Source organism: Arachis ipaensis, chromosome B02 (assembly GCF_000816755.2).
Source record: "Arachis ipaensis cultivar K30076 chromosome B02, Araip1.1, whole genome shotgun sequence".
Taxonomy (NCBI): Eukaryota; Viridiplantae; Streptophyta; class Magnoliopsida; order Fabales; family Fabaceae; genus Arachis; species Arachis ipaensis.
In genome coordinates, this window is record NC_029786.2 from 13298568 (window position 1) to 13325067 (window position 26500).

The window sequence follows — 26500 nt, forward strand, 5'->3', positions numbered from 1 at the left end:
TTATGGCTCTTTTATTTAATTTTTATATAATAAAAAAGAAGCTAAGTTTTAATTTATTTTTATATATAGTTATGCATGACTTTATATAAACATATCCTGTAATTTTTTTTTTTAACTTTCAAACCTTAATTTGAGAGCTAATGATGATGTCAGTGGTTTGCGGATTTTGCAACATGTCAAAAGTATTCATGTTCCAACAAAATAGAAGTGATTATGGAAGCTTCATATTTTTTTCTGTGTTTTTAGTATATCTTCCTATAGTTTATCTATCAATTTATGTAGGTGAGGATATTAGCGAGAGATATAAATACACTCAATACAAGAAAAATAAGGTCACTTAAAGAAAAGAAAATGCTTAAGGTGCATGTTGTTAAGGGATGCAACAATGTCAGAAAATTGTGTTTGAAGGTTTAACAGATGAAGTGGTAGGATAAAATTACAATTTAGAAATGGACCATGAACTTATCCAAGTAATGGAGAGGTACATACACATGCTTGAAATAGATGATAGCAAATTCTTCCATTTTTATATTACTAGATATAACCCCGTAAATAATACAAGAAGGAGACTTCAATAGGTTGTTTATGACAATGAGGTGAGACTGAAATCACTTATAAAACTTTGTATCCTGTATGACATAATGCATTCAGAAACGACAAATTTTTACTTAACAAAAGAGTAGGAATTTGTTGTTAGTCATTTTTACTTAAATTTTCTATTAATGTCTGGATCTAAGTTGTAGTGTTGTGTAATGTCAACTTGGTGTTGCTATTTTTTTTTATATTTTGTTTTGCCTTTATTTTGTGCACTACTTTTGGAGCATGACGTCTTTAATATGGAAGTACTTAGTACAATCGCACTACAACATTCAATTAATCTTTTATTTGTACGTTCTTTTTAAAATTCAATCTTTATCTATATAATGTGCTGTTACGATCTGTTGAAATAAATAAAAAAAAAACACGATGTAGGTAACATAGAATTTTAGTAATCTATTTTCAAATGCAAAAATATCACATTAAAAAGAATATTAATTAACCTCCATGACTTAACTATAACATTTTTCGTTCATATTTACGTACCAATAAATTATACCAATGAATGTCAAATATTCATGAGTAATAGTTATAGTGTACTAAAAAGAAAGTCTAAACATTTAAAGGAGTTAAGTTTTAAAGTGGTCTCTGAAGTTACACTCGAGACTCAAAGTAATCCTTAAAGTTAATAATTACTCATTTTTGTTCCTGAAGTTGCACTCCGGATTCCAGAATCGTTCTTCAGACACATTCCGTCCATCTGCTGCCACTAAAAAGTTGATCTAGATTTCTCTGTGACATTCTGGAGACGTAATGGCTAGCTGATGTGTATTAGTAAACTTTTTTTATGCAATTTCGTCCCTAAATCAAAATTAAAAACCATAATCTCCAAATTTAAAAATCACTCTATGCATTACCCCCTTTCCTCTCTTCTCTTTAATAAACCTTGCATTCACGTATAGTTTCTGATTGTCTTCTTGTTTATTAGGGACTCAACAAGTCACTCATAGAAAACAGCGCAATAACACTAGGGAGGCTTGCATGGGTCTGTCCAGAACTTGTATCTCCGCATATGGAGCATTTTCATGCAACCTTGGTGCACTGCTCTGTCAATGTAAATCACTGAAATTCTGTTGCCGATGACTTGCATCCATGATCCCCCTAACAAATATCTTTTGTTTTTTCTTTGTGTGCTATAACTTTAAGAGAAAAACCCAAATCAGCCCCGGACAATTACCTCGAAAGACAACGAGGCCCTTGACAAAAAAAAACCCCAACCCGACCCCTAACAAAAAAATAAAACCCAACCCGGCCCCTAACAATTACTTCGAAAGGACAATGAGACTCCTGTGCTTTTTTGGCACAGGGACTAATCAGTCCCAAAAAAAATTATCAGGGACCGGATTGGGTATTTTTTTTTTCTTGGGAGCCTCGTTGTCCTTTCGAGATAATTGTCAGGGGCCGGATGTGGTATTCACTCTAACTTTAACTGACAAAGGTGTAATCACTATATAGAGAATATAGATGATATGGTTGTATTTCTTTCTTGAGCTAGGCATTTAGCTTTATTTGTTCGTCCTAAGATCTGATATTGAATTATTGATGCTTTAGAAACTGGTAAATGGTGGCACCTTGGTCCTTTGTTGATATATATAGCGCACAACATTTAAAAAAGAGTAAAAGTGTGTCTAAAGAATATCTTTATTTTAGGAATTGGGCTATAAAATGTACAGGGTGTTGGGAATAAGACACCATTCCCCTTTGAGAAAATACTTTTGACAGAGGAAAAGAAAAGTCAGATACAAGCTTTAAGTGTTTCCGACTGGTGCAAAAAATATGGAGAACTTAGCCTCATATTTATAGCCTAGGCCACCCACTCCATTTGCTATCCTGAGCAATGTGGGACTAATTCAACCAAATCTTAACAATCTCCACCTTGATTGAAATAGTCACACATCTTCAGCTTCCATTGTCAACACCGACAATTTTTTGCTGCCATTGTCTATACCGACAATCATAGTTCAGAGAACTATCATACTCCACCATGAAAGTATACTCACTTGGAATTTGACCACTCCAAGCATTTTGCCTTGGTACAGATCGAAACCTTGCTGAAAATTCATGGTGCAACTTCCAGAACTCCAATTACCGGAGAAAAAACCACGGCCGTTGTCAAATGACAACCAGAGAATATCACTATGTGAAAATTGTTACAACACATAGACTTCTTTCTCTCACCGGCACCCCAGTACACCCACACTCTCTCAAAGCAAATATCTAACTACACCTCACAACATTCTCTAATCAAAGAGTACAGAGGAAAAGAAAAATCAGATACAAGCTTAAAGTGTTTCTGACTGGTGCAAAAACAAATGGAGAACTTAGCCTCATATTTATAGCCTAGGCCACCCACTCCATTTGCTATCCTGAGCAATGTGGGACTAATTCAACCAAATCTTAACACAGGGGATGACTTTCAACCTTTTGGAAGTGCTTGATTCTTTCTTGTCTTTATAGTTAAAGACATATTTGTGATTGAATTTTGGACCATAATAGCTTAATATCTCTTGTTCAATGGACCATAATTACATTATTTATATTGTGACTATATGATTTCATTTGATAACAGCAATTGTATTGAAATTGGAACAACACCAAGTAATATGTAGTTTTTGAATCAAACCTGCGAATTTCAGCTGTTAATACATTTAGTAGTCTGATCCAATAGAAGTTTCGTGAGCATCATCTACTTCATTATTACTTCCCTTATCAACATCAAACAATGAGAATCCCTCAGACCTACTGTCTATTTCAAATTGTGTTACAAGGTACTCTCTTGGAGATTCGAGCTCACTTTTAGAATGGGATATTGCAGAGAAGAGAAGAGAAGGGGTACTGCAGAGAGTGATCTTTAAATTTAGAGATTAGGATTTTTAATTTTGATTTAGGGACCAAATTATACTAAAAAAGTTTACTAATCCACGTCAGCTTTCCAGTGGTGCCAAGTGGACGAAATGTGCCTGAAGAACGACTCTAGGTCTCGAAATGCAACTTTCGGGACAAAAATGGATAATTATTAACTTTAGGAACTACTTTGAATCTCGAGTGTAACTTCAGAGACAATTTTGAGACTTAACTCATTTCAGAGTATAATGTAGTTTATCCGATTTATAATTAGAATTGACAACTCATTACTTTCTCATTAATAGTACACAATTTTTTATATCATCTCCTTAAATTCATATACATTTCACTTGGTTTAATAAAAATATAAATTTTAGCAATATATTAAATTCTTTCTAAATTTAATGATGTACTTCGACAATTTATATAACTTTTTAAGTATTAATACTTTTCGCAACGTATCTTACATATAAGTAACTATACAGATAAACAAATAAATAGTTCATCACTTTAAAGAGTAGTTACAACGGTTAAACACTACTACTGCTTGTGCGGGGGTTCTGCTAGTCCTCCTTTAATAGTTCAAAGGAAAAAACTTTTGTTTGAAAGAAAAAAAGTTATAAAAGGAACTAAAACTTTGCTTTATTGGTTCTGCTAATACCAAGAATAAATGCATATAGTATTGACATATCAGTGTAATCTCAGAAAAAATTGATATTAACTATCTGACTTGATTCAATCAATAATCTTTAGAGGGCTCAATTGTATGTTAATATAATTTTTTTTCACACTAGATAAATAAAAATATGTAGATGACCTATGGATATGGGGACTATATTTACAACTTAACCAAGCAAATGATAAGATAGCATGAAATATGTCCAAATGTGAAATTTTACTTTTCTGGCAGTGGCATATTGGAAAGAAAAATTACTTCAACCGTTTATATCATCATTTAAACTTTGGGAAATATGATATTGATGTAAAATCTTGATGGTTCTAGATGAATTTGAGGAGGGGGTTGAATCAAGTTAGCTTAAAATTTAGAGTTTCAAACTCTGTTGCAGTGGAAGCTTAAGTTGCAGGAGATTATTTGAAATTATCTCATACACAGAACATTAAAAGAGCAGAGAAGAAGAGAAAGGGACCAGCATGTATCTTGGTTCGGATTCTTAGTGCCATGAATCCTACGTCCAGTCTCTACTACAAACCATGGTAAAATTTTCACTATAATCCTCAGATTACATACACCAATACTATTGAATTACTCCCTAATTCAACTAGTATCTACCCCAAGCTTTCTTCACCAAAGTTTAGTAACCCCAAAGTGCTAACCCAACTTGGAAGGGAAATCTACACAGATTCAATTCTCACCAAGTGCTAACCCAACTTGGCAAGGGGAACTAATCCTAGTTCATACACCCAAATTACATCAGAAAAACAGTGGCTATTTTGCATCACTCATGCCTTTTCTCTCTTGGCTTTTGAACCTCACATAATTGCCTTTTCTCAAAACAGAAAATAATGCAAGACAGCCATAACACAAAGTTAGAATTAAGCTTGAGTAGAAGAAAGAGATTCCAGCTCTGTGTTAGAGATGGTGCTCTGAATGTGTGTGCTCTCTTCCTTGACTTGAAATGTTGGAGTGAAGCTTGTTATATATCTTCAACTTGGCTTCATTGTAGCTTCATCCTTTTGCTTGTCCTTGCTGTCCGTTGGAGCTTGGCACAGCTAGCAAGCTGTCCTTCTTCATCCTGCTCCACTACATGTCCATTTTCTTCTTGGATGCAAGGCAAACCTGCATGTTCTTCAACTAACATTAGGTATCCAAATCCATTTGGATCCTTTGATGTGAAATCTTCTTGGTTGTCCAAGAGCATTAAAATCATGAACAACTTTATATAATTTACTATCATTACCAAAAGACTTAAGAAAGATGAAACATTGAGGAGGATCATGACCATTTCTATTGCACTTGTAGCATTGATTCTTGCTTACTGATTTTTGAGGTTTGCTGAATCCTTTTGGTTTGAAAAGCTTGGAAGAGGAGGCTTCAGATTTTTTAAAGTTTTGTTTGAAAACAGCCTTGTTTTCCTCTATGAATCCAAGTCCAGATTTTTCAGACACAAACCTTTGACTAGCAAGTAGTTTGTTCAGATTATGAGAACCTTGAACAAACTTTGCTAAGTCTTCATTCAAATTTTTTATTTGTTCATTCAGCTTTTTGTTTTCAGAAATCAAATCAGTGGAAGCAGTAACTTCATGCTTGAGTTTGAATTTCTTTAATTCAGCTTGCAAAGCAATGTTTTCTTCTTTTAAAAATTTTCATTACTAGTTTCATTTGCCTTAACCTTTTTCAAAAGAAGATCATTTTCTGTCCTTAAAGCCTCATTTTCTTTCTTACATTTTGCATACTTATCCAAGAGTTTCTTAGAGTTCACAGAAATGTCTTTGATAATGTAGTGCAATTCATCAATATATAAGTCAGAGAGATCTACCTCATCATCAACATCATGATCTGCCATTAGACATAGTTGAGTTTCTTGATCTGAACTCTCTGAGCTGGTGTCGTTCTCTAAGTCCTCCCATGTTGCCATCATCACCTTCTTTTTGTCTTTCTTGGATTTTTCTCCTTTCTTAAGTAGAGGGCAATCTGTCTTGAAGTGACCGGGTTCCTTGCAGTGGTGGCATGTGAACTTGACTTGATCTTTCTTGGAGTCTTTTGATGAGGAGCTTCCTTTGCCTTTATTTTTGTATCTCAGTAGTCTTCTCATTTTTCTTGCAAAGAGCACCATTTCTTCATCTGAGAAACTGTCATCAGATTCTTCTTCTTTGGCTGTCATTCTTGATTTTAGTGCTATACTTTTCTTTTTGTCATCTTTGTCTTGAGACATGTGAGTGATTTCATAAGCCAGCAGCTTGCCTCTTAGCTCATCATAGGTGATTTTGATCAAATCATTCCTTTCAGAGATGGCTGTGCTTTTCACTTTCCATGTCTTAGTAAGACTTCTCAGGATCTTCCTTACTAAGGTTTCTTCAGAGTAGTTTCTTCCCATGGTGTCCAGATTGTTGATGATTATTGAGAACCTTTCGAACATTTGATCGATGCTCTCATCCTCCTTCATACTGAACATTTCATACTCCTTCATCAGCATATCAATTCTGGTCTCCCTCACTTGCTTAGTGCCTTCATGAGTGAGTCTGAGCTTATCCCAGATTTCTTTAGCCATTTTGCACCTTGACACTTTTCTGAACTCTTCAAAACTGATTGCGCAGTGCATCAGGTTGATTGCCTTGACATTGAGTTCAACCTTCTTCTTTTTTTCATCTGTCCATTCGTTGTCTTCCTTTGCCACTACTTCTCCATCAGCATTCTGTTTAGTGAGAACGTCTGGACCATTGAGAATAATCTTCCAGATGTTGTAGTCGATTGACTGCACGAAGATTCTCATTCTCTCTTTCCAGTAAGAATAGTTGCTACCATTGAAATAGGGAGGTCTGTTATTAGACTACCCTTCAGTGAGAGTGAAAGCCACAATGTTGGGATTCATGTTGTTGGCCATGGATCTTTACTCCAAGCTGTGAAGCTTGACTCCTTGAGACCTTGCTCTGATACCAATTGATGGTTCTAGATGAACTTGAGAAGGGGGAGTTGAATCAAGTTAGCTTAAAATTTAGAGTTTCAAACTCTGTTGCAGTAGAAGCTTAAGTTGCAGGAGATTATTTGAAATTATCTCATACGCAGAACATTAAAAGAGCAGAGAAGAAGAGAAAGGGACCAGCATGTATCCTAGTTCGGATTCTCAGTGCCATGAATCCTACGTCCAGTCTCCACCACAAACCATGGTGGAATTTTCACTATAATCCTCAGATTACATACACCAATACTATTGAATTACTCCCTAATTCAACTAGTATCTACCCCAAGCTTTCTTTACCAAGTGCTAACCCAACTTGGCAAGGGGAACTAATCCTAGTTCATACACCCAAATTACATCAGAAAAACAGTGGCTATTTTGCATCACTCATGTCTTTTCTCTCTTGGCTTTTGAACCTCACATAATTGCCTTTTCTCAAAATAGAAAATAACGCAAGATAGCCATAACACAAAGTTAGAATTAAGTTTGAGTAGAAGAAAGAGATTCCAACTCTGTGTTAGAGATGGTACTCTGAATGTGTGTGCTCTCTTCCTTGACTTGAAATGTTGGAGTGAAGCTTGTTATATATCTTCAACTTGGCTTCATTGTAGCTTCATCCTTTTGCTTGTCCTTGCTGCCCGTTGGAGCTTGGCACAGCTAGCAAGCTGTCCTTCTTCATCCTGCTCCACTACCCCTGTAGCTGGAGGAGCTCGTCCACCACTTCTGTGGTCCTTGGTTTTGTTTTCTTCCTTGGCATGCTCTCCTTTTTCATTCTGCTCCATGATCTCTGCCATACGAGGAGCTGCTCCTTGTTTCTGCATCCTTGTAATGTTTGTGTTTAGCTCAACCACCAACAAGATGTTGCTCTGCTATTGTCCTTGGGTTAATGGGGTGTCCTTGTGTGTTGTTGCTTTGCTAGAGCCCCAACTGTCCTTGATGTTGACAGATGTCCTTGTCTTTCTTTTCTTTATAACCTTTTACTCTTGCTGAACGGTGCAACAAAAATGAGCTTTTGGCTCTTTTACATTGCTGAAGCACTAGCTGATCTTGGACTGAAGCAATGTGGATTTGGACATTTGGGCCTGCATCACTAGCACCCATATTAGACAATATTGAGCTTTCAACCCAAAACAATGTTTGTCATCATTTATAAAATCCAAAATCAAACTTAGACTTAACAAATCTGATAAAAAACTCGTCTTGTTATTTTTTATTTTTGATATTGAAGAGAAGATGATGTTTTACAATATTATTGGAGAATAATGTGTTTAACTAATGAAGAACACAAATTAGACCGTTAAATTTATCACTTAAAACACAATTTTCATATTTGTGTATTTTAAGTTTTTAAAATTTTTAATGTACAAATCTGAACTCAATACTTCACTCAAATTTAACTCTCAGATTTTATTATTTTTCTCTCTTCTTAACAAATTTGACACTCAAATTTTTCTAGAAATTTAAAGAAGCTAAATCGGAGCTTCCAATTTACTTTTTCTAATTTAAAAAAAAAAATTATATTGATAGAAAATACACCCACCATTTCATAATGCTGCATAACACATCAACGGCCTCAGTTACCAAAAAAAATGTATTTTAACACTATATGGTAAATCAAATCAGAAAAGTGGATATTTTGACACATTGCTATGAATAAATCTTGTATTTATGGGATCTCAATGAGCGAGTTACTAACTTACTACAGCCCCTAAGAGATGATAATGCCAAGATTTTCTTTTGGGATAAAATACATGTGCCAAAAAAATTAATTGAAGATAAATAAATGAATAGTTAGTTCTATGATGCTTTTGTAAAATTATTAAAATAAAATATAAAATATTTAAAATAAAAAATAAATTATGTAAAATTATTAAATATTATTTTTTTACCTTTTTTAATAACTTGTGTACAAAATAATAAGTACCATAGCATTCACCTAAATAAATAAATACAGAATGCTAAAATGATAACAACCAACACGGAATAACAAGAAATATTAATATATTAATATTAATTCCAAATAGGGCCCTCAAATTTGAATTCATAGATTGGGTAGGATTCAGGCTAGCTTTGACTGGAAGGCAGGCCATGTAAATCTTTGAGTCGAGCTCGAATGGACACAAATCAGGCTCTGGAAGTTCCAATAAATTAGGAAATCGAATCTCACAAAAATATATTGCCTGTGTTTATATACAATAAAACAACAATCTGATAGGGTACTGGCACTACATATGTACAATTTTCCAAACAGCATACCAGCAAACTATTCATTAGTACTTTCCTGATTCTCGCCCAAGAATCTAGCCACAATGGTTTCAACATCCTCCAATGCAACCCCAACGAATAGAGGGTTGGCTGGAACCTTAACTGAATCATTGAACCCCTCAGCTATTTTATCCGCAGTAGAGTTCTGTATCCTCACATTAGGTGCACTCTTGCACTTCCCCATGCACTTGCATCCAACAACAGCAGCAGCAGCAGCACCTCCTTCAGCACCAACCACTCTCTCAAATTCTTGCAACAATGCAATAGATCCTGATTTCTTGCATTTGTTTCCCATACATACCTCAATCCTCTTCTGAGGAATAGATTCAGTGGTAATAACCGCAGTACTCTCATTCTTAAGGCTACCATTAATGCTTCCAACTGATATGTCATTGTTTCTAGAGAATAATTCCATGGCCTTATGATGATGGTCATTAGCAATAACATCCTCAGGCAACAAGGGAGGTGTATATATCATGGTTTCTGCCTTTGGTGTGGAATCTGCTACCGCAACACCAACCTTCATGTTCTTCTTCATGTCAACCACCTCATTGTTACATTCACTCTCACTTGATTCAGATTCAGATGATGATGATGATGTCGCAATCAGAGTTGGTGTTCATCTTAGAGGCTTTGAGTTTTGCCTCCTTCTCTTGCTTCCTTTTTCTCTTCAATTCCTTCTCCTCTGCCCTTAGTTGCTCTAGCTGCTTCATCAAAACCTCAGCAGCATCCTGTGTAAAAACAAAACAACAATAATTAAATTTACCATTGAATAAAAACTTGAGACTCTGTTAATCACTTAAAGGCCAACAACAATAACATGCACTTATCACTTAAATTCACCAAATAATCAACGGAATCGCATATTCAAATGCATTATTCTAAACCTGTTAAATTTGATTTCAACCCTATGCAACTAAATTTCAGTCCAAACATAAAGCAACAAGATGTAAAAATAATGAAGTTACCGAAGTTAGGTTTCCTTGAAGATCATCGAAAAGGACACGTTTCTTCAGCATCTTGAGCTTCTTCTTGGTGCTCAACACAGCGGTTCCCTTCTCCTTCTTCTTATTCTCGTCCCCGTAATACCGCACATACCCCGAATCACTGAACCCGCAGCAACAACGCACCACCGCCTTTTTTCTCAGCTTCACCGGCACCGTAACGCAACCACCACCACCACCACGACGGGAATTCACGTGCATGGAAAAGGAAGGGCACGTGATATTCCTTAGAACGGTGCCGGAAACCTCCATCGTTGACGGTGAGAATTAATTAGGAATCGAATTCTCCTTTTCTCTCTTCTGTGGTTTTGACTGGGTTCGTTCCTTTTTGTTTGAAGGTGCTGTGAAGAAATTGATTTCTCTATTTGTGATGACGTGGCGATTCATCATTGGCTTTTGACTGGGTTCGATCCTTTTCATCATTCACTCGTTTAGATTTTATTTTACTTTTAATTTGTTATTAGTACTATTTTAAATTTTAAATTTACAAGATTTTTAGGATAAGTAATCCTTAAAATGGATAACGTTCAGGTGATAAGATATAGTATTATTCTTATATAAAAAATTAACCATATTACATATCCACAAAAAAACTTAATTACTAATATATAAAAAAATTATCTAACTTTTCGTTCAAAACATTATTATTGCAAATAGTTTTAATTATTAATCTAATTATTTTAGTAACTAATTATTAAATTAAGAAAATATGTAAATTAATATATACAAATAAATAAGAATTAATTTAGTAACAAATTTATAGTAGATTATATTTAGTATTTTTTATAAAAAGAAATTATAGATTATTATTATCTTTTTTTTTTGTTTTTCACTTAATACAGAGCATGCTTAGTAAACGCTTCAAAATGTTCTTTACAAGCACTACATATTGAACATCACTGCTATAAACTAAGTAAACATTTTCCCTCGTAATTATTTATTGTTATTGCAGCAATAAACACAAGTACATACACCAAACAAATTCACGGTTGAAATTTAATAACACTGAACTATTAATATCCTATTCCTAGATTGTGACATGTTGATCTTGGAAGCTGCTAGTTTGTAACCATTTTGATAGCATATAATGATAGGTAATGAAGCAAGAAGGCAAGGGAGCAAGAATTGGAGCAAAAAAGATTGGGGGCATAGCAAACAGGGCAAGGAGGAAGGGACTTGGGCGTTGCTAACGCCAGGAACAAGGGCGTGTTCCTAGGCAACGCCAGGGACAAAGGAAGCAACCCTGGGAAGTGATCATGCACGTTGCCAACTCCAGGAAGAGCTGGAGTGTTTGCCAACAACGCCCAACAATGGAAGACAGCCCTGGCTCTCTTCTAAGCACGTTACCAACGCCACCAACAAGGGCGTGTTTGGTGACAACGCCAGCAGCAAGAAGGCTTGGGTAGGAAGGGTGTGAAGCACGTTGCCAACGCCAAATTCTGAAGGTGTGTTCCTTGGCAACGCAGCAAGCAACCTTGGGGAGCTAGTCCAAAGCCTTGAGCACGTTGCCAGCCTAGAGATGAGGGGTGTGTTTGAGGACAACGCAGGCAAACAACGCTGAATAGAATACTTGGCCCAGGAAAGGGAGATGCACGTTGCCAACGCCAAGTTCTGAAGGCGTGTTCCTTGGCAACGTAGCAAGCAAAGCTTGGTGCCATAGGGAAGGCTCGAGCACGTTGTTGGGCTGGGAGAGCATTGGCGTGTTCCAAGGCAACGCCAAGCAAGGAAGCAGCCCTGGAGCAGCCAGCACGTTGCCAACTTGGAAGAAAGGGGGCGTGTTCAGCAACAACTCCAGCGAACTTGGCAGCCTGACCTTACCTTCTTCAAGGATGCATAACTTGAGCTACAAAGCTCCAAAGGAAGTGATTCCAGTGGCATTGGAAAGTAGACATCAAGAGCTTTCCAACCATATATCATAGTATGGGGTTAGCATTCATTTGAAGCTTCAAAAGCTGGCTTCATTTGGAGCCTCAGAAAGGAGCTCGCTGCTAACGTGGGTTCATTGGCGTGTTCATTGGCAACGCAGCAAACTTGGAGCTAGGAAGCAACGACGAGCACGTTGCTAACTTGGAGTTATAAGGGCGTGTTCATCAACAACTCCAGCAGCTAGGCAACCTTGGAATGAAGCAACCCACGTTGGCAACTTGGAAATACAAAGGAGTGTTTGCCAAAAACGCTGGTGAGCTGGACAGCCTGACCTTACCTCCTTCAATGGGGTATATCTTGAGCTACAAAGCTTCAAATGAGGTGATTCCAATGGCATTTGAAAGTAGACATCCAGAGCTTTCCAACCATATATCATAGTATGGGATTGGCATTCATTTGAAGCTTCAAAAGCTGGCTTCATTTAGAGCTTCAGAATCTGAGCACGTTGGCAACGCTGGAAACAAGGGCGTTTTCACCAAAAACGTGTGCGATTTTGGCAGCCTGACCCTGTCTCCTTCAAACGAGCATAACTTGAGTTATAGAGATCCAAATTGAGTGCTTCCAGTTGCGTTGGAAAGCTGACATTCAGAGCTTTCCAACCATATATAATAGTTTATAGTGGAGCATGAAATGAAAGCTCGAATCAGAGTCATCTTTAGGCCCCAAAAACAAGGAAATGAGGTTGAAATTCAAGGAAGCATGAATGGGCCCTGGAGGGGAGCAGCGAGCACGTTGCCAACGTGCCAACAAGGGGGAGTGTTCAGCAATAACGCCAGCCCCATGTCTCAGCCTTGGGAGGTTTGGCACGTTGCCAACTTGGAAGAGAGGGGCGTGTTCAGCAACAACTTCAACAAACTTGGCAGCCTGACCTTACCTTCTTTGAGGAAGCATAACTTGAGCTAGAAAAATCCAATTGAGATGATTCCAAGTGCATTAGAAATAAGACACTCTGAGCTTTCCAATGATGTATGATAGTTCATATTGAAGCAGAGGATTGACACTCAAATTCTGGGCAACATTAAGCATGAAAGTAGAGTCAAGAAGAAGAAAAGCAAGTTGTTAGCAACAACTTGGGCTAACAACGCCCAAACACCAATGCCCACTTCCAGGAAAATACTTTGCACGTTGCCAACGTGCATTAAGGCTAGTGTTATTGGCAAGAACGCCAAATCATTGGGCCAGGAGCATTATGAATGAGCCTCTCTCTCCCTATTGAGCAACACTTCTTCTATTTACATCTTCCACTAAGCCAAGAATTCAACAAGGATAGAGTCCACATTGCTAGCCCAATTGAAGATCTCTGAAAGAGTTTTAGGAGTAGTATAAATAGAGAAGAGTTTGATACTTTAAGGGACTTTTGACTCTTATTTTTTTAGCAATTTTTACTCTTAGACACTTTTACTTTTAGAGTTTTTTTTGGGTTTCCACTTTTTCTCACCGGTCTTCTATTTTGTTTTTCCTGTAACTTTGAATTTGAGTTTTAAGAACTTCTTCTTCTTCTTCTTCATTCGTCTCTACACTTAGTTTAATTTTCATCTTTGCAATTGTTGTTGAAATTGGAGCTATGATTCACTAAACCCCACTTTCATTAGGGGGAAGAGCTCTGCTCATTTGAATGAGTTGATAACTTTTCTTTTCCTTCTCAATTCAAGCGGTTCATCTAAAAGGAAACTCTTGTTCTTCACAGATTCAATCACCATCGAGAGAGGGATTAATCTATATGAATTATGTGGTGAATTTAAGAAAGGAGCTACATAATTCAGTTTAGTGAACTTCATCTCTTCTCATGAACAATTAGATCACGAGAGTGGCAATTGGTTGTGTTGAGAGAAATTGAGTTACCAAGAGATTGGGACTCAATTAACCATAATTTGCCATGGATCTATACCCATGATTGAGAAGAAATTGATCAACATCAATTCATGAGAATTTGCATCTCCGATCCTTAATGATCCTTTCCATCATTAATTCTCATTTCTTTTGTTCTTTAGTTATTTTGAATACCCATTACCCAATTCCCTTTTATCTTGCAATTTATCATTCTTGCCATTTACATTCTGTTTATCTAATTCTTGCAATCTACTCTTCTGCTCTTTATAATTCCGCAATCTTTACTTTCTTGCAAGCTACCTTTAATGTCATTTAAGTTTCTTGCATTTTAAGTTTCAGTTATTTACTTTCATTGTTCTTCTTTATTCTAGTTCTTTAAATTTCTTGCCATTTAAATTTTTGCAATTATGTTCAAAAATCACAAATCTCATGAAATCAAAATCATGTTTGCTTGACTAAATCTATCATTTAACTAAAGTTGCTTAATCTACCAATCTCTGTGGGATCGACCTCACTCTTAGTGAGTTTTATTACTTGATACGACCCGGTATACTTGCCGGTAATTACGTGAAAATAAATTTTTACGTATCAAGTTTTTGGCGCCGTTGCCGGGGATTGAATTAGATTGACAATGATTAAGTTAAGTGAAGATCTAGATCTAGCACTTTTTATTTTTGTTCTTTAACTTTTAACTAACACACTAACTGTTTGAATTTTTGCTTAAGCCAACTAACATTTCACTTCAGCCATGGATTGAAGTGTTATTGCCTTTCTGGTGTTGTGTGATTCTTATGCTTTGGTTGCATGTCAGGTACAAGGAGAATTATACCCACTTTTTGTGAACAAGACGAAAGAACCCTCAGAAGATTAAGAAGAGCTGAAAGAGGGAAAAACATTATTGGAGAAGAGGATTCAGACGGAGAAGACCAAGTCATGGAGGGCAATTCACATAACCATGCTGAGGGAGTTGCCAATAATAACAACCCAGAGAGAGTTGCCAACAATAACAACCCACCTCAAAGGAGAGTTCTAGCTTCTTACACTCTCCCAAATCCAAGACACTGTGGGAGCAGTATACTCGCTCCCAATATTCATGCAAACAACTTTGAATTGAAGCCTCATCTCATCACTCTCGTGCAAAACAATTGTTCCTATGGAGGAGGCCCCCTTGAGGACCCAAATCAACACCTATCTGTCTTCCTAAGAATTTGTGAAACTGTCAAGACAAATGGTGTGCATCCAGATGTTTACAAGCTGCTATTATTCCCATTTTCTTTGAGGGATAAGGCATTTCAATGGCTGGAGACATTCCCCAAAGAAAGTATCAACACTTGGGATGATCTGGTGAATAAATTCCTATCCAAGTTCTATCCGCCTCAGAGGATCATCAGGTTAAAAACGGAGGTGCAAACATTCACTCAAATGGATGGGGAATCATTGTATGAAGCATGGGAAAGATACAAAGCCCTGATTAGAAAATGTCCACCTGAGATGTTCAGTGAATGGGATAAACTTCAAAATTTCTATGAAGGGTTGACTGAAAAATCTCAAGAGTCCTTGGATTACTCTGCAGGAGGCTCACTACAATTGATGAATACAGCCGAAGAAGCTCAGAATCTCATAGACATGGTGACAAATAACCAATACTTCTTTGCTCATCAGAGGCAACGCCAACCTATTCAAAAGAAGGGCGTGTTGGAACTAGAAGGATTGGATACAATCTTGGCACAGAACAAGTTGATGCACCAACAAATCCAGCAACAAATGAAAATGATGGCTAAGAGAATAGATGGCCTCCAACTAGCTTCAGTGAGCACAACAAATCAAGCTTCAATTGAATGGGGTCAAAATGAAACAGGCAATGTTGAGCAGCAACAAGAACAAGTTCAATACATGCAAAATACCTCAAGTTCATTTCAAAATGACTTCCATGGTGACACATACAACTCATCCTGGAGGAACCACCCCAACCTGAGATGGGGTGATAATTAAAACCAGTGGCAGAAAAACAACAACTCCAACCATTCTCGCAACACACACAACCAAAATCATTCATCTAACAACACTAACCAATACAAAAAACCACAAAACACATATCAACCAACCCACAACAATTCACAAATTCACCAAAATAACTTCTCCACACCACCATTCAACTCACAAAATGCCCACCTCAATGCTCCAAACAACTTCCAGCCACAACAATCATACCCTACCATACCACCCATTGACCATCATGAAACCAGGATCTCAAGTCTTGAAGCAGCCTTGCAAGCCCTTACCCAAAACACACAGTCACTTGCCCAGACCACTCAAGGTTTAGCCAAGGGGCAAGAAATTTTGCTCAAAGGACAAGAGAGACATGAAGCCACCATGAAGAACCTTGAACGACAAGTGGGACAATTGGCCAAACAAGCTGAACGGCCAACCAATGTTCTCCCAAGTGATACAATCTCCAATCCAAAGGACACAGGAAAAGCCATAAAGTGGGAGGAGTGTAAAGCAATCACCCTGAGAAGTGGTAAGAAGGTGGAGACAGAAGCCATCACTCAGGAAGAGCACAACAAAGAAGGCTTGAAAGAAGAGGTAAAGGAGCAAAAGCAGGAGCAAGAAACCTCTACACAAAGTGATAAGTCAACTAAGAAAGAGGCAGTGAGAGCATATCAACCAATGCTACCATATCCTCAAAGATTCAAGGGAGAGAACAAAGAGAAGCAATACTCCAAATTTCTGGAGATATTCAAGACACTGCACATCAACATCCCCTTCATAGAAGCACTTGAACAAATGCCATTGTATGCAAAGTTCATGAAGGAATTGTTAACAAAGAAAAGATCCTTGAAGGAGGGACAAATGGTTGTAATGACCACGGAGTGTAGTGCCATTATCCAGAAAGGATTACCAAGGAAGAGGAAGGACCCAGGGAGCTTTCATATCCCCTGCACCATAGGCAACATGACAATTGAGAAAGCATTTTGTGATCTTGGTGCAAGCATCAACTTAATGCCTCTATCCCTGATGAGGAAGCTTCAGATTCATGAATTGAGACCCACAAAAATAGCCCTTCAAATGGCAGACAAATCCATTCAGCAAGCACTTGGTGTTGTGGAGAATGTATTGGTAAAGGTGGACAAATTTTTCCTCCCAGCTGACTTCGTCATCCTAGACATAGAGGAAGATGGCAACACTCCCATTATCCTAGGGAGACCCTTCTTAGCTACTGCCAGGGCATTGATAGATGTTGAAAAAGGAGAATTGATGCTAAGGGTGCATGAAGAGCATATAGTGTTCCATGTCTTCAAGAATTTGCAAGATTCTACCCAAGAGGAGGAGTGTATGAAGATTGATTCCATAAATCCAAACTTGAAAGAAGCACCTGATGAAACACTTCCAATGCACCTAAGCTCATGCTGGAAAAGAAAGGAAGAGGTAGAAGTGGTGCAAAAAGCTCAAAGAATAGAGGAGAAGCTACAACCAAAGCCTGCATTTGAGATTCTCAGCAAAGACATTCCAAAAATTGAGACTTCGAAACCTGAACTACCTCCTGAAAAAGAAAAGAGTCCCAAGAAGAAAGTGCCAAGAGGATGGAGAAACAAGAAAATCCCCACTGAAGGTTTCTCACCAGGGGATAAAGTGATGCTAACTTACCAACCAATGGAAACATCTCCACACTTTTCTGGATATTACACAGTGAACAAAATCCTATCACTTGGACATGTGGAAATCATCAAGAAGGATACTGGAAGGAAGCTCACGGTGAGAGGGGAAGGATTAAGGCACTATGATCATCATCCTCCCTAAAGAGGGACAACCGTCAAGCTAATGACAATAAAAGAGCGCTTGTTGGGAGGCAACCCAACCTTAGGTAACTATTTTTTATACTCTTCTCAGAATAAATGGTTAGTTCAACTTCTATGTATTGCAAGGAATTAAGTTTGGTGTTCCACACCAATGTGATTGTATCAACAAAAAAAAAATTTAAGGGTGAATGCATGGTACTAAGTTTGGTGTTCCCACACCAACTTAAGTTCAAGAACTCACAAGCATAACTGCATGCTAACCATCTCTCAAGTGCTTGGGGACAAGCAACTTTCAAAGTTTATAGTAGGCAGTCACTTCAATCTTGGGAAGGATTAAGCATCATCAACCAAAGAGACAAAGAGGGATGTAAAGACCAACAATGATGATGATAAGGAGTAAAGCAAGTAAACTCCAAAAGGTTGTATTGTTAAGTGATTGTCTTTTATTTAAAACTGTTATGATTGAAAGCAATACTGCACCCCTGCTTGTCTGCTTAGTATAATCTCTTTAAAAGTTCAATAACTAAGATGCAAAATACATCCTAGCACCATACACTTGAAAATCTACTTACACTCAAGATCCATAAATTGCAAACAGAGAACAGTTCTTTGAAAAGAATGATTGAGGAGTCAAAATTTTGTTTTGAGGCAAGCAAAAGATTAAGAGAAGTGGTGGTTCTAGTTGTATGATTGTGTATTGAGGTTGCATGTTTGTGAAAACCTGCATGGGAGCTCATAGGCAGGAAAGAGAGTTCAAAGAAGTATTGTGGAGATTCTCAAATATCTTTTGATCCAAGAAGCAGCAAAAAAAAATAGAAGAAAAAAAAAGAGAGAGAACATGGCAAAAGGCTCTGAGCATCAATTACTAGGAAGAAAAAGAAAGAAATAAGAACTCAAAAAGTTATTATCCTAGTTAAATCTTGTGGTAGAATTGTGTCAAAGAGAGAGGCTTGAGCAAGTAAATCCTAAGGGGTGCTTCAACACCTAATACCTTAAAACCAACTGGTTTGGGAGTGTTGATTGAAAGCATATCTAAAGAGCCGCTTTGAGACATGACACTTAGAGTCAAGGCCAAGACACAAAAACTATAAGACTGCTTCAAGGTGATTACCTATAGAGAGATTTCCATGATATCATTTGAATGAAAATCCTAAGATCTAAGACTTCTAAAATGTAGGGACTAATAAGCACTGGAATCCTTGCATGAGCATATAATTCAGAGTTCACCCCACTATCACTTAATTACTTCACTCACAAAGGCATTACAAGCTATCCCTCAACTTGTTCCAATTAAAAGAAACCTTTGTCCATAGTTCTTTTCTTGCTTGAGGACAAGCAAGGTTTAAGTTTGGTGTTGTGATGCATTTGCATCTTTGCTATATTAGCTAGTTAGTTTAAGTAGTTTTAGCTTAATTTCATTCATTTTCATCAAAATAAACAAGCAGTTATATGAACTTTCTCTCCATGCATTCATGAACCAAGAATTAGGTGGAACTTGGCCATATTGATGCAAATAATTCAAGAAGTTTACAAATGAATGAGTATGAATGAATCTCTTGAAATTGATTGCATGGAATGGCAATACTTTGAGACAATTTCTTGGGTTAATGATAGGTAATGAAGCAAGAAGGCAAGGGAGCAAGAATTGGAGCAAGAAAGATTGGGGGCATAGCAAACAGGGCAAGGAGGAAGGGACTTGGGCGTTGCTAACGCCAGGAACAAGGGCGTGTTCCTAGGCAACGCCAGGGACAAAGGAAGCAACCCTGGGAAGTGATCATGCACGTTGCCAACTCCAGGAAGAGCTGGAGTGTTTGCCAACAACGCCCAACAATGGAAGACAGCCCTGGCTCTCTCCTAAGCACGTTACCAACGCCACCAACAAGGGCGTGTTTGGTGACAATGCCAGCAACAAGAAGGCTTGGGTAGGAAGGGTGTGAAGCACGTTGCAACGCCAAATTCTGAAGGCGTGTTCCTTGGCAACGCAGCAAGCAACCTTGGAGAGCTAGTCCAAAGCCTCGAGCACGTTGCCAGCCTAGAGATGAAGGGTGTGTTTGAGGACAACGCAGGAAAACAACGCTGAATAGAAGACTTGGCCCAGGAAAGGGAGATGCACGTTGCCAACGCCAAGTTCTGAAGGCGTGTTCCTTGGCAACGTAGCAAGCAAAGCTTGGTGCCATAGGGAAGGCTCGAGCACGTTGTTGGGCTGGGAGAGCATTGGCGTGTTCCAAGGCAACGCCAAGCAAGGAAGCAGCCCTGGAGAAGCCAGCACGTTGCCAACTTGGAAGAAAGGGGGCGTGTTCAGCAACAACTCCAGCGAACTTGGCAGCCTGACCTTACCTTCTTCAAGGATGCATAACTTGAGCTACAAAGCTTCAAAGGAAGTGATTCCAGTGGCATTGGAAAGTAGACATCAAGAGCTTTCCAACCATATATCATAGTATGGAGTTAGCATTCATTTGAAGCTTCAAAAGCTGGCTTCATTTGGAGCCTCAGAAAGGAGCACGTTGCCAAAGTGGGTTCATTGGCGTGTTCATTGGCAACGCAGCAAACTTGGAGCTAGGAAGCAACCACGAGCACGTTGCTAACTTGGAGTTATAAGGGAGTGTTCATCAACAACGCCAATATCTAGGCAACCTTGGAATGAAGCAACCCACGTTGGCAACTTGAAAATACAAAGGAGTGTTTGCCAAAAACGCTGGTGAGCTGGACAGCCTGACCTTACCTCCTTCAATGGAGTATATCTTGAGCTACAAAGCTCCAAATGAGGTGATTCCAACGGCATTTGAAAGTAGACATCCAGAGCTTTCCAACCATATATCATAGTATAGAATTGGCATTCATTTGAAGCTTCAAAAGCTGGATTTATTTAGAGCTTCAGAATCTGAGCACGTTGGCAACGCTGGAAACAAGGGCGTTTTCACCAAAAACGTGTGCGATTTTGGCAGCCTGACCCTGTCTCCTTCAAACGAGCATAACTTGAGTTATAGAGATCCAAATTGAGTGCTTCCAGTTGCGTTGGAAAGAAGACATTCAGAGCTTTCTAACCATATATAATAGTCTATAGTGGAGCATGAAATAAAAGCTCGAATCAGAGTCATCTTTAGGCCCCAAAAATAAGGAAATGAGGTTGAAATTCAAGGAAGCATGAATGGGCCCTGGAGGGGAGCAGCGAGCACGTTGCCAACGTGCCAACAAGGGGGCGTGTTCAGCAACAACGCCAGCCCCATGTCTCAGCCTTGGGAGGTTTGGCACGTTGCCAACTTGGAAGAGAGGGGCGTGTTCAGCAACAACTTCAACAAACTTGGCAGCCTGACCTTATCTTCTTTGAGGAAGCATAACTTGAGCTTAAAAAATCCAATTGAGATGATTCCAAGTGCATTAGAAAGAAGACACTCTGAGCTTTCCAATGATGTATGATAGTCCATATTGAAGTAGAGGATTGACACTCAAATTCTGGGCAACATTAAGCATGAAAGTAGAGTCAAGAAGAAGAAAAGCAAGTTGTTAGCAACAACTTGGGCTAACAACGCCCAAACACCAATGCCCACTTCCAGGAAAATACTTTGCACGTTGCCAACGTGCATTAAGGCTAGTGTTATTGGCAAGAACGCCAAATCATTGGGCCAGGAGCATTATGAATGAGCCTCTCTCTCCCTATTGAGCAACACTTCTTCTATTTACATCTTCCACTAAGCCAAGAATTCAACAAGGATAGAGCCCACATTGCTAGCCCAATTGAAGATCTCTGAAGGAGTTTTAGGAGTAGTATAAATAGAGAAGAGTTTGATACTTTAAAGGAATTTTGACTTTTATTTTTTTAGCAATTTTTACTCTTAGACACTTTTACTTTTAGAGTTTTTTTTGGGTTTCCACTTTTTCTCACCGGTCTTCTATTTTGTTTTTCCTGTAATTTTGAATTTGAGTTTTAAGAACTTCTTCTTCTTCTTCTTCATTCGTCTCTACACTTAGTTTAATTTTCATCTTTGCAATTGTTGTTGAAATTGGAGCTATGATTCACTAAACCCCACTTTCATTAGGGGGAAGAGCTCTGCTCATTTGAATGAGTTGATAACTTTTCTTTTCCTTCTCAATTCAAGTGGTTCATCTAAAAGGAAACTCTTGTTCTTCACAGATTCAATCACCATCGAGAGAGGGATTAATCTATATGAATTATGTGGTGAATTTAAGAAAGGAGCTACATAATTCAGTTTAGAGTTCATCCTTTCATGATTTCCTTTATCAATACACTTTGGTTGGTATGTGAGATGTAACCTCCCTTAGTTGAGATTCTGGAAGTTGTGTGGCTTGGATTAGGAATTGAACTTCATCTCTTCTCATGAACAATTAGATCACGAGAGTGACAATTGGTTGTGTTGAGAGAAATTGAGTTACCAAGAGATTGGGACTCAATTAACCATAATTTGCCATGGATCTATACCCATGATTGAGAAGAAATTGATCAACATCAATTCATGAGAATTTGCATCTCCGATCCTTAATGATCCTTTCCATCATTAATTCTCATTTCTTTTGTTCTTTAGTTATTTTGAATACCCATTACCCAATTCCCTTTTATCTTCTTGCAATTTATCATTCTTGCCATTTACATTCTGTTTATCTAATTCTTGCAATCTACTCTTCTGCTCTTTATAATTCCGCAATCTTTACTTTCTTGCAAGCTACCTTTAATGTCATTTAAGTTTTTTGCATTTTAAGTTTCAGTTTTTTACTTTCATTGTTCTTCTTTATTCTAGTTCTTTAAATTCCTTGCCATTTAAATTTTTGCAATTATGTTCAGAAATCACAAATCTCATGAAATCAAAACCATGTTTGCTTGACTAAATCTATCATTTAACTAAAGTTGCTTAATCTACCAATCTCCGTGGGATCGACCTCACTCTTAGTGAGTTTTATTATTTGATACGACCCGGTATACTTGCCGGTAATTACGTGAAAATAAATTTTTACGTATCACATATTAGCCATTCCCTCTTCATAAAGGTCAACCTCATCTCATGCATGATTGTGATGTGAATATGTGGTGTTTCTCCATTTTTGTTATCTCTTCTGTTTTGGGACCATTGGAGGGAGATAGATAAGGAGGAAAACAAAAAAAATAATAGTAATGAATGTTAGTATTCCAGCTTTTGGTGGTGACAACCAAGAGTCCAAAAGAGCATAGTAGAAGAAAATCAATGGCTTTTCATGATGATTGCCATTGGTATGCCAGCCAAAAGTTCTCGAGATCCTGCTGCAAGGTGTCCCGGTATGCGTTGCCTTATCTCTTCGAAAGCGTGCAGTGTTTCCGAGTCTAGGCCTCCAGCAAACTACAACAATCAAGATGTCAAAAAATTTGGTTCGACAGTGCATAGACTCTATTTCGTGACCTAAACTTGTAAGTTTGTAAAAGTATGAGTTAACTCGAGAGTTTGATACCCGTGCAGATGTCAAATGTTACCTGATAAGCTCTGTATGCAAAATGAACCCTGAAGCAGAAGAGAATCTTGGCTAGATTCTCTGTCTGTGTTCCAGTTGGATTCGAGCTCCATTGTCACTCTTTTCATGTACATCTTGGCTAGAGTCATGGAAGCCTGCTTTATCTGCATGGATTGTGTATTTATTTCATCAAGTTTTATAATTGCAGCTTTGAAGTTTACTATGAGAGTGTGAAATTTGTGAATACACTTTACTATTACTAATCTACAAAGTTAACAATTGAAGGAACAATATCTTTTTTCCAAGAGAAGAAATGATATAGCTCTAGATAAAGGAAAATACATGTCATTTGAGAATTGAAACTTGTGCATTGCATATAATGTGTAAAAGCAAACAGATCAGTGAATCAACTACTAGATCCAGTTCTATGTTGATAAATTTCGGATAATCACTAACTATAATTATCCCCCTACTACCAATGTAAAGATAACCGTAAAGCAAACAATTTACCATATTTCAATCTTTGTTCTCACTTTAGAGAAAAAATATGTTAAAAATAAATTTACCTTGCTCATTATCCCCGAATTGAGCATCCAAGCGGTTGGAATGTGTACGCTTGGTACGAACGCATGACAGAATTTTGCAGCTTGATTAGCCTCCGTATGCTCAGTTCAGACCTATCACAATGAGGCATAAGAAGAATATTAAATAGGAATACTATTATGCTCATCCACTTGTAAAATACTATTGACACAATACTTAACTGCTAAAAGATGAGCTGAACGGTTTTGAATTTCTCCAACAATGCTACTGTGTGCACTAATCGCTACCGGTTGCAGATGATTCAGAGGCCCTTTTTATGTCTCTCTTCATATCAATGATTCTTTAAGGAGTGAAATAGTTCAACAAGTGGTGGGGCCTTTTGGGCGCTAGCTAAATTTGCCAAACGCTGAGACGGCATTGATGGTGGCAAGCACTAGTTTGGTGGAGACTTTCTTTTCTATACTTTTGGATTTAGAATTGACATGAATTGTTGTCGTCAGAGATGATATTGAAGAAGCTTTACGAAAAATTGCTTCCAGAGCAGCTTGTTTTTTCACTTTAGACCTTCCCAATTTGTCAGAATTTCTGTATGTCTTTGGATTTGAATAAGTTCAAAGACAGATGAGATGTTTCAAAAATTCTGACATTGTTGTCAGAATTTTTTTTTACGCAGATTGATTTATTTTGACAGGAATTATGGGGACAGAAATAACGGTCTTCATGTACGAAAATTACAATATAGACTGAGAAAGTATTTAGACTCATGATTGGAGTAAATTCAAGATGTATGTAAAACAATTTTTAAAAGGACCGTCAACATTATATAAACAGAAGAATATGTGTTATGGGAAAATAAGCTTGGACCAAAGATACAATTTTGTAATATCTGAAAACAGAGCTCTTATTATAAGAGTAGAGGAATGATACTTTTCTAATGCAGTGCACAAAAATAAAATTATTTTGAATGAGATGAATAGTCTACATGAAGTTTTATTATTTTCATGGAATCTCGGTCTACCTCCAATAAAACTTGACATGTTTTTAAAGTTTTTATCAGAGTAAGTTAATCTATTCTTTTAATTAGTATATTATTTTATTTGAATTTCGTATATATTTTATAGATAATATTTATTACTATTATTTCATGGCTAAATCATGGAAAATGATATTTTGTCATCCCTATCTTTTTAAGTTATCAACAGAAATCATATTATTTTGTTCAGCTTCACAAATATTTAAATGATCATTTGAGGCGATTTGATAAAAATAAAAGAGTCTTCGAGTCAATAGAAATTAGAAAATAACTTTTTCGCCATTGATATATAATGATGAAAAAGTTCTTTTCTAACATCTATTGACATCAAGGCTCTTTTATTTTTGTTAATTCACCTTAAATGATCATTCAAATATTTGTAAAGCTAAACAAAATAATATGATTTCTATTGATAACTTCAAAAATAGGGATGACAAAATATCATTTTTCGTGATTTAACCATGAAATAATAGTAATAAATATTATCTATAAAATATATACGAAATTCAAATAAAATAATATACTAATTAAAAGAATAGATTAACTTACTCTAGTAAAAACTTTAAAAACATGTCAAGTTCTATTGGAAGTGGACCAAGATTCCATGAAGATAATAAAACTTCATGTAGACTAGTCATCTCATCGAAAATAATTTTATCTTTGTGCACTGTATTAGAAAAGTATCATTTCTTTACTCTTATAATAAGGGCTCTGTTTCCAAATATCACAAAATTGTATCTTTGGTCCAAACCTATTTTCCCATAACACATATTCTTCTGTTTATCTAATGTTGACAGTCCTTTTAAAAATTGTTTTACATACATCTTGAATTTACTCCCATCATGAGTCTAAATACCTTCTAAGTTTATATTGTAATTCTCTTACATGAAGACTGTTGTTTCTTTGTACCCATTATTCTGTCAAAATAAATCAATCCTCGTAATAAAAATTCTGTGGGCAATGTCAGAATTTTTGAAACATCTCATCTATCTTTAAACTTGCTCTCTCAATCTTTGAAACCTCACATAATCTAACTTCTCTTCTTCTCTTCCTATCTCACAAACATACTAATAAAAATCAAGTATCAATTCTTAAACATAACTAATGATGCAAAAAAATATAGTAAATTAGTCACTGATACAAAATACTTTCTCAATTTACATATTCAAAGTTTATTGATGATAATCAATAACAAATTCAACTCTGATAATTTTTTAGCAACAAAAGAATTTAACTAAATATCATTCTTAATTACATCCCTAACAAGAATCGATCATTTGAATTACATAGTAGCTACACCATGCAACTTGGAATTCAAGATATGCATAGAGGCACATTCACAAGCAATTGGTGAATAAAAATATGAAACAAACAAGAACAATGTTCAATTAAAGTGTACATAGCATGTTCAAACACCAAAAAGCTTTCACAACCAATACCACAAGGTTAATGTCAAAAAATAAAATTTCACGCCTAATATAACCCAAAACCAATTAAACAAACAAAAGTTAATCAAATGGGGTTACATAGGATCAATCGTTAATCTTGTGTTATTGGGAAAAAGTAGGGGTGGCAAAGCAGGCC

General features: G+C 37.0%; 2 protein-coding genes and 1 long non-coding RNA gene across 6 annotated transcripts in view; all 3 read right to left on the reverse strand.

Moving 5' to 3' along the window:
* Window positions 4595-13640, reverse strand: LOC110268717. Its single transcript, XR_002357110.1, has 3 exons — window positions 13630-13640; window positions 6234-6244; window positions 4595-5110 (listed from the first exon to the last, which is right to left on the reverse strand). It is a non-coding gene; the product is annotated as an uncharacterized LOC110268717 (long non-coding RNA).
* LOC107624906 (diacylglycerol O-acyltransferase 3, cytosolic-like) lies at window positions 9061-10751 on the reverse strand. The gene is given in 3 exon segments (XM_021115521.1): window positions 9061-9949; window positions 9951-10075; window positions 10313-10751. Coding segments are annotated over 3 exon segments (1020 nt in total). The 5' UTR covers window positions 10601-10751; the 3' UTR covers window positions 9061-9342.
* The window catches only part of LOC107624905, a 12307-nt gene continuing 8703 nt past the window's right edge, over window positions 22897-26500 (reverse strand). The window contains exons 1-4 of one of the 4 annotated variants that reach the window (XR_001617001.2): window positions 24105-25271; window positions 23907-24017; window positions 23363-23504; window positions 22931-23231 (exon numbers count right to left, since the gene is read on the reverse strand). Coding sequence is in view for 2 of the 4 variants with exons in the window: in XM_016327391.2 (XP_016182877.1) it covers window positions 22963-23231; window positions 23363-23504; window positions 23907-23933 (438 nt within the window). In the remaining 2 variants the exon portion in view is untranslated. Of the gene's footprint in view, window positions 23232-23362; window positions 23505-23906; window positions 24066-24104; window positions 25272-26500 lie in introns of those variants that run through there. The other 3 variants (XM_016327391.2, XM_021115522.1, XR_002357109.1) reach the window with 3 other exon arrangements.